The 12,024-nt window shown below is 34.7% G+C and overlaps 1 protein-coding gene across 5 annotated transcripts in view; it reads right to left on the reverse strand.

The window, feature by feature from the left end:
- VPS54 (VPS54 subunit of GARP complex) overlaps window positions 1–12,024 on the reverse strand; it is an 85,528-nt gene that overhangs the window by 57,926 nt on the left and 15,578 nt on the right. For 2 of the 5 annotated variants that reach the window (XR_014149310.1, XM_081833593.1), the window contains exons 2-4: window positions 7,588–7,680; window positions 6,242–6,397; window positions 4,277–4,482 (exon numbers count right to left, since the gene is read on the reverse strand). Coding sequence is in view for 4 of the 5 variants with exons in the window: in XM_081833593.1 (XP_081689719.1) it covers window positions 4,277–4,482; window positions 6,242–6,377 (342 nt within the window). In the remaining variant the exon portion in view is untranslated. Of the gene's footprint in view, window positions 1–4,276; window positions 4,483–6,241; window positions 6,398–7,587; window positions 8,319–12,024 lie in introns of those variants that run through there. The other 3 variants (XM_081833596.1, XM_081833594.1, XM_081833597.1) reach the window with 3 other exon arrangements.

Genomic DNA, 12,024 nt, shown 5'->3' on the forward strand with positions numbered 1-12,024 from the left:
TGTTTTTAGTATTTATTGTGCCTTTTCTTGTTCCATGCCAGATATGATGTACTGGATAAAAGGAACTGAGGTAAACAGGTATTTAGTGTGAGGTTTTATATTTATCTGGCTAGGCATTAGACTGTATTTATTGTTTGTTGTAGCTGTAGGTGTTAAGAGGCTAAAATTTCCTCTGGTGTCCTTGTTTTTGTCTCTTTTGCTGTCTTTACAAACTTCTTAAATAAAGTCTGAGACATGCAGTTTTTTCACAGTTGTATTCCCTTATTATTATACAGGTGCCCTATTTATATGGTGGTAAAATGTGGGAGGAGGGGAATCATTCCACAGACCTGTGATTAGGTTGTTGTCTTTTAGTGAGTTTGTGCCCCTGTGCTGTGACCTTCAAAAAGCTTCTAAGTTGTTGATTTTGTTTGTTCAGATTTTTTCTTTCGAAGAGTAGAAGCTTCCAGGTTCCCTACATGCTGAACCAGAAGTATTTTAAGTATTTTTAACTTTTTAAGAAACCACTAAACTGTTTTCCAAAAAGGCTGTACCACTTTAAATTCCCAACAGTGTATGAGAGTTCTAGTTCGCCACCAGGGCTGACAATGGGGTAAGGCAAGCAAGCAGCCACAATATTTAAGACGGCACCTATTCTTAGATCCTGGTGCCCTTCACATTTTACACCTTGGGCACCTCATCGGCCTCATCCTAGTACTGGCCCCATCCTTCACATCCTTAACAATTGAAAGAATATGTGTAGACATGCTATTGTTTTTTCCTTAAATATTTGGTAGAAATCAATAGTGATGCCATGTGGACCTGAGTTTTCTTCTTGGAAAGCTGTTTAACATCAATTTCTTTAATAACTAAAAGGCTATTCAAATTATCTATTTCTTCCTGAGAGAGATTTGGTAATTTGTGTCATTCAAGGAATTCGTCAGTTCATCTAACTTGCCGAATTTATTGGCATAAAGTTGTTCATAATATTTCACTATTAGTCTTTTAATTTCTATAGAATCTGTAGTGATGGCATCACTCTCATTCTTATTATTGGTGATTATGTCTTTTTTCTTCCTGAATCAGTATTGCTAACAATTTGTCCATTTTATTGATCTTCGAAAAGAATCACTTTTAGGTTTCACTGATTTTTCTCTACTGTTTCTCTATTTTCTATTTCACTGATTTTGACTTTGATGTTTCTTTCTTCTGTTTATTTTGTTTTAAATTTGTTCTTTTTGTAGCTTTTTAAGGTGAAAGTTGAGGTCACTGATTTGAAACTATTCTTCTTTTCTAATATATGCATTTACTGCTATAAATTATTCCCTAAGTACTGCTTGAGCAGCATGCCATAAATCCCAATGTGTCGTGTTTGCATTTCCATTTAGTTCAAACGTGGGGGTTAGGGAGACACCAATACCCCATAATCAAAAATCCAATAACTTTTGACTCCCCAAACACTTAACTACTAATGGCCTACTGTGGAATGGAAGCCTGAACAGTAAAATAAACAATTAATTAACACATATTTTGTATATTATAATATTACATACTATATTCTTAAAGTAAGCTAGAGAAAAGAAAATAATATTAAGGAAATCATAAGGAAGAGAAAATACATTTGCAGTACTATAACTGTATTTATTGAAAAAAATCTGCATATAAGTAGATCTGTGTGGTTCAAACCCACGTTGTTCAAGCGTCAATGGTTCTAATTTCCTTTTCCTCTTTTTTTTTTTGGAGCTCAAAGTGGGGCTTGAACTCATGATCAAGACCTGAGCTGAGATTAAGAGTCAGACACTTAACTGACTGAGCCATCCAGGTGCCTCTCCTTTTCCTCCTTGACCCACATTTTATTTAGAAGTATAAATTTTGGTTTCCAAATATTTGCGGATTTCCCACACACTTTGCTGTCAATAATTTCTTTTTTTTTTTTTTTTAGATTTTATTTATTTATTTGACAGAGAGAGAGAGAGCGAGAGCAGGAACACAAGCAGGGGGAGTGGGAGAGGGAGAAGCAGGCTTCCCACCGAGCAGGGAGCCCGATGCGGGACTCGACCCCAGGACCCTGGAATCATGACCCGAGCTGAAGGCAGACGCTTAACGACTGAGCCACCCAGGCACCCTGCTGTTAATAATTTCTAATTTAATTCTATTGTGGTCAGAAAATATACTTTGTATGACTTGAAGCCTTTTAAATGTATTGAACATTTGTTTTATGGCCCAGGTTGTAGTCTAGCTTGATAAATGTTCCATGAGCACTTCACAAAAAAATGTATTCTTCTGTGTTGGGTGGAATGTTCTTTCAATGTGTTCTTTCAAGTTAAGTTGGGTTAACTGACAGTGCTGTTTAAGTCTACCATATATTCACTGGTTTTCTATTTGCTTGTTCTATTGTTTATTGAGAGACAAGTATTGAAATCTCCAACCATAATTGTGAATTCATTTATTTCCTCCATAAAGTTCCCAGTTTTTGCTTCATGCATTTTGAAGCTCTGTTTTTACAGACATAAATGTTTAGAAATACTAATCTTCTTGATTAACTTAACACTTTTATCATTATAAAAATAAACTTCTTTAGTAACAGTTTTTGCTCTGAAATCTACTTTGATACTAATATAGTCATTCCAGCTTTCTTTTGACTGGTGTCAGCCTGGTGTATCTTTTTCCATTCTTTTAAGTGTTTTGTGTCTCTGTATTTAAAGTGCATGTCTTATAGACAGCATACAGCTGGGCCTTGCTTCTTCATCCAATCTCACAATCTCTAACTTGTAATTGGGGTGCTTAAACATTTACATTTAATGTACTAATACGGTTAGGTTTAAGTCTATCATCCTGATGTTTATTTTTTGGTCTCATCTATTCTTTGCTCCTTTTTTATCCCTTTTCTATCTTTGTTTAGATTGAGAATTTTTTTTTATTTCATGTTATCTCTTCTGTTGGCTTTTTAGCTGTAATTGTTATTTTAGTGGTTGCTTTAGGGTTTATTGCTTATAACCCTTGTTAGAAATATAAGCTTTATAATGGAGGGAATTGGTATATTTTGGTCTCTCTTTTATCCCTAGTGTTTTGAACAGTGCCTGGCACATGGAAGGCATTCAATAAATATTTGATCAATAAATGGATAAATGGAAAAGCCAAATTGTAGGTTCTGAGGCATAAGATTACAAAAAGAAAGCATACTAAAGCTCATTTACCTAAACATTCAGACAGATGTGATTACTGAAAACAGAACACAAAAACTCTAGACAGCATATAACAATATACATTATATAAAAGTAAATAATATTTACAGGTTCTGTACAAAAATATTAGGTCATACTAAAAATGAACCAAATACTGCATAGTACCAATGCCAATAATATAACCATATTTAGCCTATTTCCAAATCATAAAAGAACAAAGTAATCAAGTGAAACAAAGTTAGCTAAATGCAAATTAGGTTTGCTAATGAAAAAAGTATAAAAAGGGATATTATAAAAACATAAATAATTATCCCCTATACAAACTTCCAGATGTAATATAAAGCATGGTCACTATAGTTAATAATACTGTATTGAATATTTGAAAGTTGCGAGAATAGATTTTAAAAATCCTCATCACAGGAAGAAAAAAATTCTTGTTAAGTATGTATGGTGATGGATGTTAACTAGCCTTATTATGGTGATCATTTTGCAATATATATATAAATATCAAATAATTATGTTGTACACCTGAAATTATATGTCAATTACACCTCAGTAAAGAAAAAAATTTTAATATCCCCTTTAAAAATGAGTTTTTTAAGGACCAAAATGGTAACCAAAATTATATTGATAATACTCACTAAAAATCAATAACAAGCCTTCTTAAACTAAGCAATACATTCAGTTCTTGCTCAGAACTGAGTTTAGAGCAAAATATTACATCTAAAGATATTAAGACTATCTACTAAAGCTAGCATGCTCTATAAATTTTCTGTGGTAAATGAGAGACACAGAAACAGTTCTACTCTGCTCATTTCTTAAACCTCACAAACCATCTGGGTTTTATTGGCCTAAAAAAAACAATTTTCTCCTTGGTAGGTAGGGTGGATTTCATGAGGAATCTTAGCACTACTAGTAAAGTGCAATTCCAAAAAATCACTATAGTAAGAGAAATATATTTACATATATCTAAGAAATGAATTAAATACAACCCAGGACAGTAGCATGTATATAGACAGAAAAGAATACTATAGCCTCATCAAAGACTATTGGTCAAAAATCTACAATAAATCAAACTAAAGATCTTTCTATTCCTTTTGATTAGGTATTACCTGAGAGATTTCCTGTTGATAAACTGTAAAATGTTCCTTGCTGATCTGTGGGAGGTAGAATGAAGGTATGACTTCAGTGTCCACAAAGTCCAATCCCCATGTTTTTGTGAAGAAGTCAGATTCTCTTTTTGCTAATCTAGGATCATTTAATGCTGCTGGAAGGTTTACTTTGGAATGATATATAGTCCATCTATGTTGATCTGTAACTAGAGATGGGGCAACACATAAACTATTTGAATCACCTGCAAAAAGTAAACAAGAGAACTCTGTAGACTAAGTTCTACATTTGAAAGTACATCCTAGAAAAATGCTTAGTTTTACTCTATACAGAGTAGAAACAACTCTTCTGTACAAACATTTTAACGAAAATCAATCTGATTAATAACCTTCAGCTTTCAGCATCAATTGCCAAGGGAAGGAAAAACATAAATAAAATAAAGAATATGCAATATGCAAAATTTGAGAGTTATAGTTGCAGTGTGGGGTGGATGGTAAAGAAAGTCTTTCATTAATTCCTTTCCTTAATGTACAATTTCTCTTTCCTTTTTCAACAGCAAAATTCTTCTTCCTTTCTATTGTATATCTTCTATCCTTTAATACTCCAGATTTTTCACAAATACCTTTTTTCTCTTGTATTAAGGCAGACATGCCAGGTTCTAATACCCTTTGTTTGGCTTATAAACAGATGACAGAAATGCTGCTGTGGCATCAACCATAGAGGAAAGAAAAATATATAGTCATTCTTGTTATTCATGGTAGTTTTGTTCTATAAAGTCACTGCAACAATTAGCAAATACTGAACCACTGTTCCTAGGGGAAATACAGGGTTAGGTACCTTCAAGCCCCTGGTCACAACATTTTCATCAACCAACCAATACATAATCTTATTTTGTGTATGTTTCTGTTTAAAGACACCTTATTAAATATATACTGTTCATTCATTAACACTGAACTCATGGCTTATACCACTATAACTCGTAACTCATACCTGAATGAATTTTCTTCATAAGACACATACATTGCAGTCTTTTTGTACTTAGAAACACTAGAAAGCTCTCCAGCACTACATTTCGGAGACATTTTAAACAGCAATATCACCAATAAAAATCTCAAAAATGCAAAAAATGTGGCACTAAATAGACCACAGAAAGGACACTTGTTTAGAGCATGAGAGCTAAAACAAGAAGGCAGAGCATTGTCTTGTTCAACCTTAGCTAGGGACATGTGCATTAGGCAATTCAAATTTTTCATTCCTCTGCATATGGCTGCAAATGACCACAAAAGTACCAGAAGTATTGATTTTGGAGTTACAAATAAGTTTTAGGGAGTAGACAAATTTGCAAACATGGAATTCATAAATAATGAGGCTTTACTATACTGTGTCTAACTAAAAAGCTTTAAATCAGTAGTTTCATTTTCAAAACTTTTTTTTTTCAGTTTAGCAAGTAACTTCTTCTATGGAAATGCATGAAAAGAACTATATTTCAATTTCCTAATCAACTTACTTCCAAATTACCTCTTTAGTTTAACACTGTAAAATTTACTCTTTCAGATACAGCTGACCCTTGAAAAACGGAAGGGTTTGAGACACAGACCCTCCCCTCTCTGTGAAGTCAAAAATCCACATATTTAAACTCTCCCCAAACGTTACTGATAGCCTACTATTGACGAGAAGCCCTTCCAAAAACTTAGTCAATTAACACATATTCTGTATGTTATATATATTATATACTGCATTCTTACATGAAAGTAAGCTAGAGGAAAGAAAATGTTACTAAGAAAACCATAAGGAAGAGAAAATACATTTATAGTACTGTATTTATTTAAAAAAAAAATAGCTGCATATAAGTGGGCCCATGCAGTTCAAACCCATGTTGTTCAAGGGTCAAATGTATATGGAATCTGACTACTCATTTAAAGATAATACAAATCCTCAGTAAAAATCCTCAACAACAAAGGCATTACCTGTGGGTTCCTTGGGACATACATCTGGCAGTGACTGCACAGGTCGAATGTGTTTTGTTGGGTCTACCTCTTTTTTAAAGAAAACATCACTGCTGCTTCCTTGAGGCACTGGTGAAGAACTGTGGCTTGAAGCCATTGCATAAAATCACCACTCAACTGAAAACAAGTAACAAGTAATAATCAAGCATTTAACACAAATCAAAATTCATCTATAAGTATTATGTATGCCTCAAACTTCCTTTGAAAAAGACACCTTATCCAAAATCCCTCAAGGTATAAGTACACAATTTGAATACTCACTATTAACTGTAAGAGTCACTCATAATATTTAGTTTACTAAGAAAGTTATTTGTCCTTGTTTGAAAAGTATTCTCCCCCAAGTGAAATATCCTTAGTCTTTTATCCAAAGTGGAAATAGATACCAAAGCTGTAACCAATATATATTAAAGATGAAAACATCTATTCATTCAACAAATATACAGTAATTATGCATTATAGCAAAATGGATAAGTGAATGGGCTTTTGAAGTCTGACTGCCTGGGTTCTTCACTTACCCGCAGTATAATCTTAAGGAAATTTACTTCACCTTTGTGTGCCTTACCTCATCTGTAAAAATGGAGAAGAGATCCCATTTCATAAACATTTTGTAAGATTAAATGGAAGGGATATATGTAAAGCATTTAAAACAATGCTCATCTCAAAGTTAGTGTTCATAAATGTTAGTTATCATTATGATTATTATTACTATGTGGACTGTCACTATATTAAATGATTATAAAAAAAGCAGGATTCTTCAAGGTGCCTACAATTACATTAAGTAATCAAAACAATCCAAACACTAAGGAAAACACAAGTTAACCTATGTCTACATTTTTTAATAAGTCCTGAAAGAATTTGTGGGGCAAAACAACATAATATAGGCTACAGTGTCAGGTAAAACTTTACAAATGAAGCAGTACATAACCTGGATACTGAAGAACATGTATTATCCTATTATTGGAGGGTAGATAATATTATGCTGCAGAGTATATCTATCAAATAGCAGGTATTCAATAAACATTTTTCAACAAAGGAATAAATATAAATAAACATAAACAGAAGTTTATGGCTGAAAGGGAACTTAGAGATCACCTAGTCTAAATGCAAGGCCCTGAAAGACTAGGTGGCTTACAAAGACACATGTGTTTTAACCAATTAAAAAAAGAAGAAGAAAAAAAAGCCTCGTAAGGAATTCTGGTGAATGCAATAAGAGTAAGAAATAAAGAGAGGAGACGTAAGGCTAAGAACGGTGACAAAAAGTTCATCTACTCTAACTGCCTCTAGTTTAGCACAAAGCTAAAACTTACATTTCCCAGACTTCTTTGAATATCTGTCACAGTCCTCCTAATGCAAAGGAAACACATCCAATTACACCACTCACTGAGACCATAAGAAACAAGCTGTTAAGAAAATGCACAAAGATAAATAACTTCCTCAAGGTCCCTGAACAGAAAGCAAACAATACCATACAAAAAGGTTAAGGGACATGGAATAATCATAAGACGTTGTGGAAACTGACATGGCTAGAGTAAAATGTTTGCATTGGGAAGTACTAACAAATCATCTTTTATTTACATACACACACACACAGAGTATGGCCAAATGAATTAGTCAGGGCCTTGGTTTGCAAGGCATCACTGGCCTGTTGCATTTACATCCATTCACATTAAGTGTATGGTTGTTTCTGTATAAAAGCATCATATATTTGAAAGAGAAAAAATATCTAAAGGATAGGAAATACTATATAATACATAATCCTGTATAGTAAATGTTAAGTAAGGACAATTCTAAATTTAACATTAAATCTATTTAACTTTTGTATTAATTTTATCAAATAAAATGGCTAAACTAAAAACATTTTGACATTTTAAAGAGGGAAGCTACAAATATTTGGAAAATCTATTTATGTTGAACGCCCACTGCTTGATGTCAGATAAATTAAATATTGATTCCAACAATAGTACACTACTATTTCAATTTATTTTTACCATCATGTCAGCAAGAAGAAATCCCAAGTGCCATCTCAGGAAGCCAGAAATACTTGAGGAGATGGGGACTTAAATAAAAACATTTCTAGACTCCTATAAATTATTTCACTTTCTGGGGGGCGGGGGGAGGTCACCTTATTTATTCCTTAAAGAATGTGAATTAGGAATATATGCTGATTTTTTTTTTCCTATACCTCTCCTAATTCTTATGAAAAGAGGGAAAATCTCTAGCTATAAAGAGATTATGTAAAATTAGGGGACTGCCTATATAGGTGAGTCCCAATTTTAAACCATTTGACTCTCCATTTCCTTCAACCATCCTAAGTTTACTAAGATTTCCCGACAGTAAGAACCAAACTTTGTATTTATGACCACATAAGTACGGTGCAGATACTTGGTATGTGCAATCACTGGTAATAAAACATTATGGATTTATTTATAAGGCATGGATGCATAAACAAATACGGCAAATTCCCATGGCCTCCAAACCAAACAATTTCATCAAAAAAATAATCTTTCATTGAAAAGCTAAAGAACAGAAATGATGAAGCATCCTAGCAAGAAAGTTTCAGTGTAACCTAAGAATAGTTCGTCTACCCAGAAAAAAAAAAAAATTAGCAAAAATAAAAACAAAAAACACAGAATAAGGGAAAAGGAAAGCTCTAAGCACTAAATGCAGGTAACCTCTGATTTTTAATACTTCCACTTGTAACTACATCTAGAAACAAATTTGGAATGTAATCAGTAATCACCTACGATAAGAATCTATAAGTCGCTCTACCATTCTTCACATAATAATCTTTTCATGATTGTAACAATACCATACTCAACTATTATCTTCTCTTGAAGCCTTCTCTGGTTTCTCACACTTAGTTACCCTTTATGTATTTTTTTTAAAGATTTTATTTATTTATGAGAGAGTGAGAGAGAGAGAGATAGCACTCATGCTAGCACAAGCCGGTGGGCGGGGGGGGGGCAGAGGGAGAGGAGAAGCAGACTCCCTACTGAGCAGGAAGCCCAATGACATGGGGCTCAGTCCCAGACCCTGCGATCATGACTTGAGCCCATGAGCTGAAGGCAAACGCTTAACCGACGGAGCCACCCAGGCGCCTCTATGTATTTCTATTTTGCAATAATCATACTGAAATTTTGGTCTTTATGTAGGTCTTCTCTATTAATAGACTATGAACTTCCTTATGTTTCCATTTTCCTGTGTATTCTATGTTCCTAATGCAATTCCTGGCACACAGACAGTATATAATAAATACTTTAAAGATGAATGAAATGGGTGGTGTGTAGAACAGATCAGAAGAGAGATGTTAGTTAGACAGCTACTGATAATCCTTAAGTGAATAGATAAGAGCATGCAGGGGTATGGGATGATAAGGAAAGAAACACATTCATTACAAAAGAATTTCCAAGGATGAGTAAAATCAGAAGCATGTGACTGTCTTTCTCCTAGCTAAAAATATCTTTTTATGTTAAAAGTTAGGTTAAAAGCTTCTAAGAAGGATTTGTAAAAAAGGACAAAGGATCAAGTTAAAGGGGTTCTCACTGGCCACATGGGGGACAATTTGAGCACTCAAAAAAAAAAAAAGCAACCTACTTGAGCGTAATCTACTAGATAAATAAAAATTGGCAAATATGGAGTGACACGTAGGGGAAGAGAAAGAGATGAGGAGGGCGCCTGGGTGGCTCAGTCGTTAAGCGTCTGCCTTCGGCTCAGGTCATGATCCCAGGGTCCTGGGATCGAGTCCCACATCGGGCTCCCTGCTCGGCAGGAAGCCTGCTTCTTGCTCTCCCACTCCCCCTGCTTGTGTTCCTGCTCTCGCTGTCTCTCTCTCTGTCAAATAAATAAATAAAAAATCTTTAAAAAAAAAAAAAAGAAAGAAAGAGATGGGGAAAAGGGGGTGGAGTGGGATAAAGAAAGGAAATGTCTTCTTTACAAAAGAAAGCCAGTAATAAATGTAGAAGGAATGATTCAATTAGAAAATCACCATTTTGTAACCCCAATGTAAAAACCAATTCAGGCAAAAATCATTGATGTATGCTAAAGTTATTAGGTGAAAGGTTGTTCAGAAAGAGAAAACTCACCTGGTGCCAAAGTGACCCCCACAGATTACTTAGCAATGCAAAGGGGAAAATATATCTTAAAAATCTGGCTGTCAGTACCTTAACTAAGTCATCAAAACTTGGCATCACTGACAACAGTATGACAACTTAATATTATGTGATTCATGAAATGATGATATAAAATAAACGCCATCACCTATGAAGCATTCTCACCAAAAATGCTTAAACCACTCTAATTAAGCCTCTAGACCAGGGTTAAGCTTTTTTGTCCTGTGGATTCCTTGGCAATCTGGTGAAGTCTATGGACCCCTTCCCAGAATAATGTTTATAATGCATAAAATACATTAGAGATTACAATGGACAACTGTACTTAAACTTTTTAAAATGCAATACAGTAACTTTTTGCTTCTCAGTTAATGCAAATCTTAATTTCTAAGCAATAAATGAACATAAATATTTCAAGGTACCTGCAACAAATTAACGTGACATGAAAATATTTGAAATTTCTACTGGTAACAAAGTCACAGGTAGTGCTAACACCCCTGTGAAGGATTACCTACATTCATAATTAAAGGAAATGCTAAAATCCAGTTAAAGCAGGATTTCTCCACCATGGCACCACTGCCAGTTTGAGCTGAATAATTGTTATTGGTTGTTCTCCCCCCATACATTGTAGGATCTTTAGATGTATCCCTGGCCTCTATCCACTTGATGCCAATAGCATCCTCTTCTCCTCCCCCCCACGCATAGTTATGACAACCAAAAATGTATCCAGACAAAGCCAAACATGCTGGAATGGGAGAAAAGAGGGGAGAGGATAAAATCACCCCAGGTGAGAACCACCAAGTGAAAATAAAGATGATCATCTGATAAATGAACATATGGACTGATCTAAGGTGCTAGTATCAATTCTTAAAATAAGTATTAATAAAGGTTCATTTCTTTTTTTCCTTAGCTAAAAGAAAAGAATAATCCTTAAACTGGGTGAAACCTAACAAAGGACTTTGGACTTGATCCACAAGACTGGTGAGTCATTATAGACTTTAATCTGTCACTCTAGGAGATTATCAGTACAGAGGGCCAAGTACAGAAACTAAGAGGACTTGAACATTTCTGAAGAAATAAAAGAAAGATATAGGGTTCCCTAGGTGGCTCAGTCAGTTAAGCATCTGACCCTTGATTTTGGCTTAGGTCATGATCTCATTTCTTTTTAGGTCATAGGTTCTGCTTCTCTCCTTCTCCCTTTGCCCCCTCCCCACCACCACTGTGCGCATGAGCGTGCCTGTTTTCTCTCTCTCTCTCTCTCTCTCTAAATAAATAAATAAATCCTTAAAAAGGAGGGGCAGGGCACCTGGGCAGCTCAGTCAGTTAGGCGTCTGACTGTTGATTTTCGCTGGGGTCATGGTCTCAGGGTTGTGGGATCAAGACCCATGTTGGGCTCCATGCTCGTGCACGGAGTCTGCTTAGCATTCTCTTTCTCCCTTTGCCTCTGCCCCTCCCCCTACTCATGCTCTTTCTCTCTCTAAAAATAAATACAATCTTTAAAAAGAACAAGAAAAAGAAAAAGAAAGATATAAAGAAAAGCTTGTGATAAAGAAGGAACATAACAAGAAGGTGAGAGAAATACCAATTCAGAATTCACAAATAAAAGGAAAAAAAAAAAAAACATCATTTAGGTTTGGC

The sequence above is a fragment of the Leptonychotes weddellii genome, chromosome 10 (genome assembly GCF_054177405.1).
Source record: "Leptonychotes weddellii isolate Sample4059 chromosome 10, ASM5417740v2, whole genome shotgun sequence".
In the NCBI taxonomy this organism is placed as follows: domain Eukaryota; kingdom Metazoa; phylum Chordata; class Mammalia; order Carnivora; family Phocidae; genus Leptonychotes; species Leptonychotes weddellii.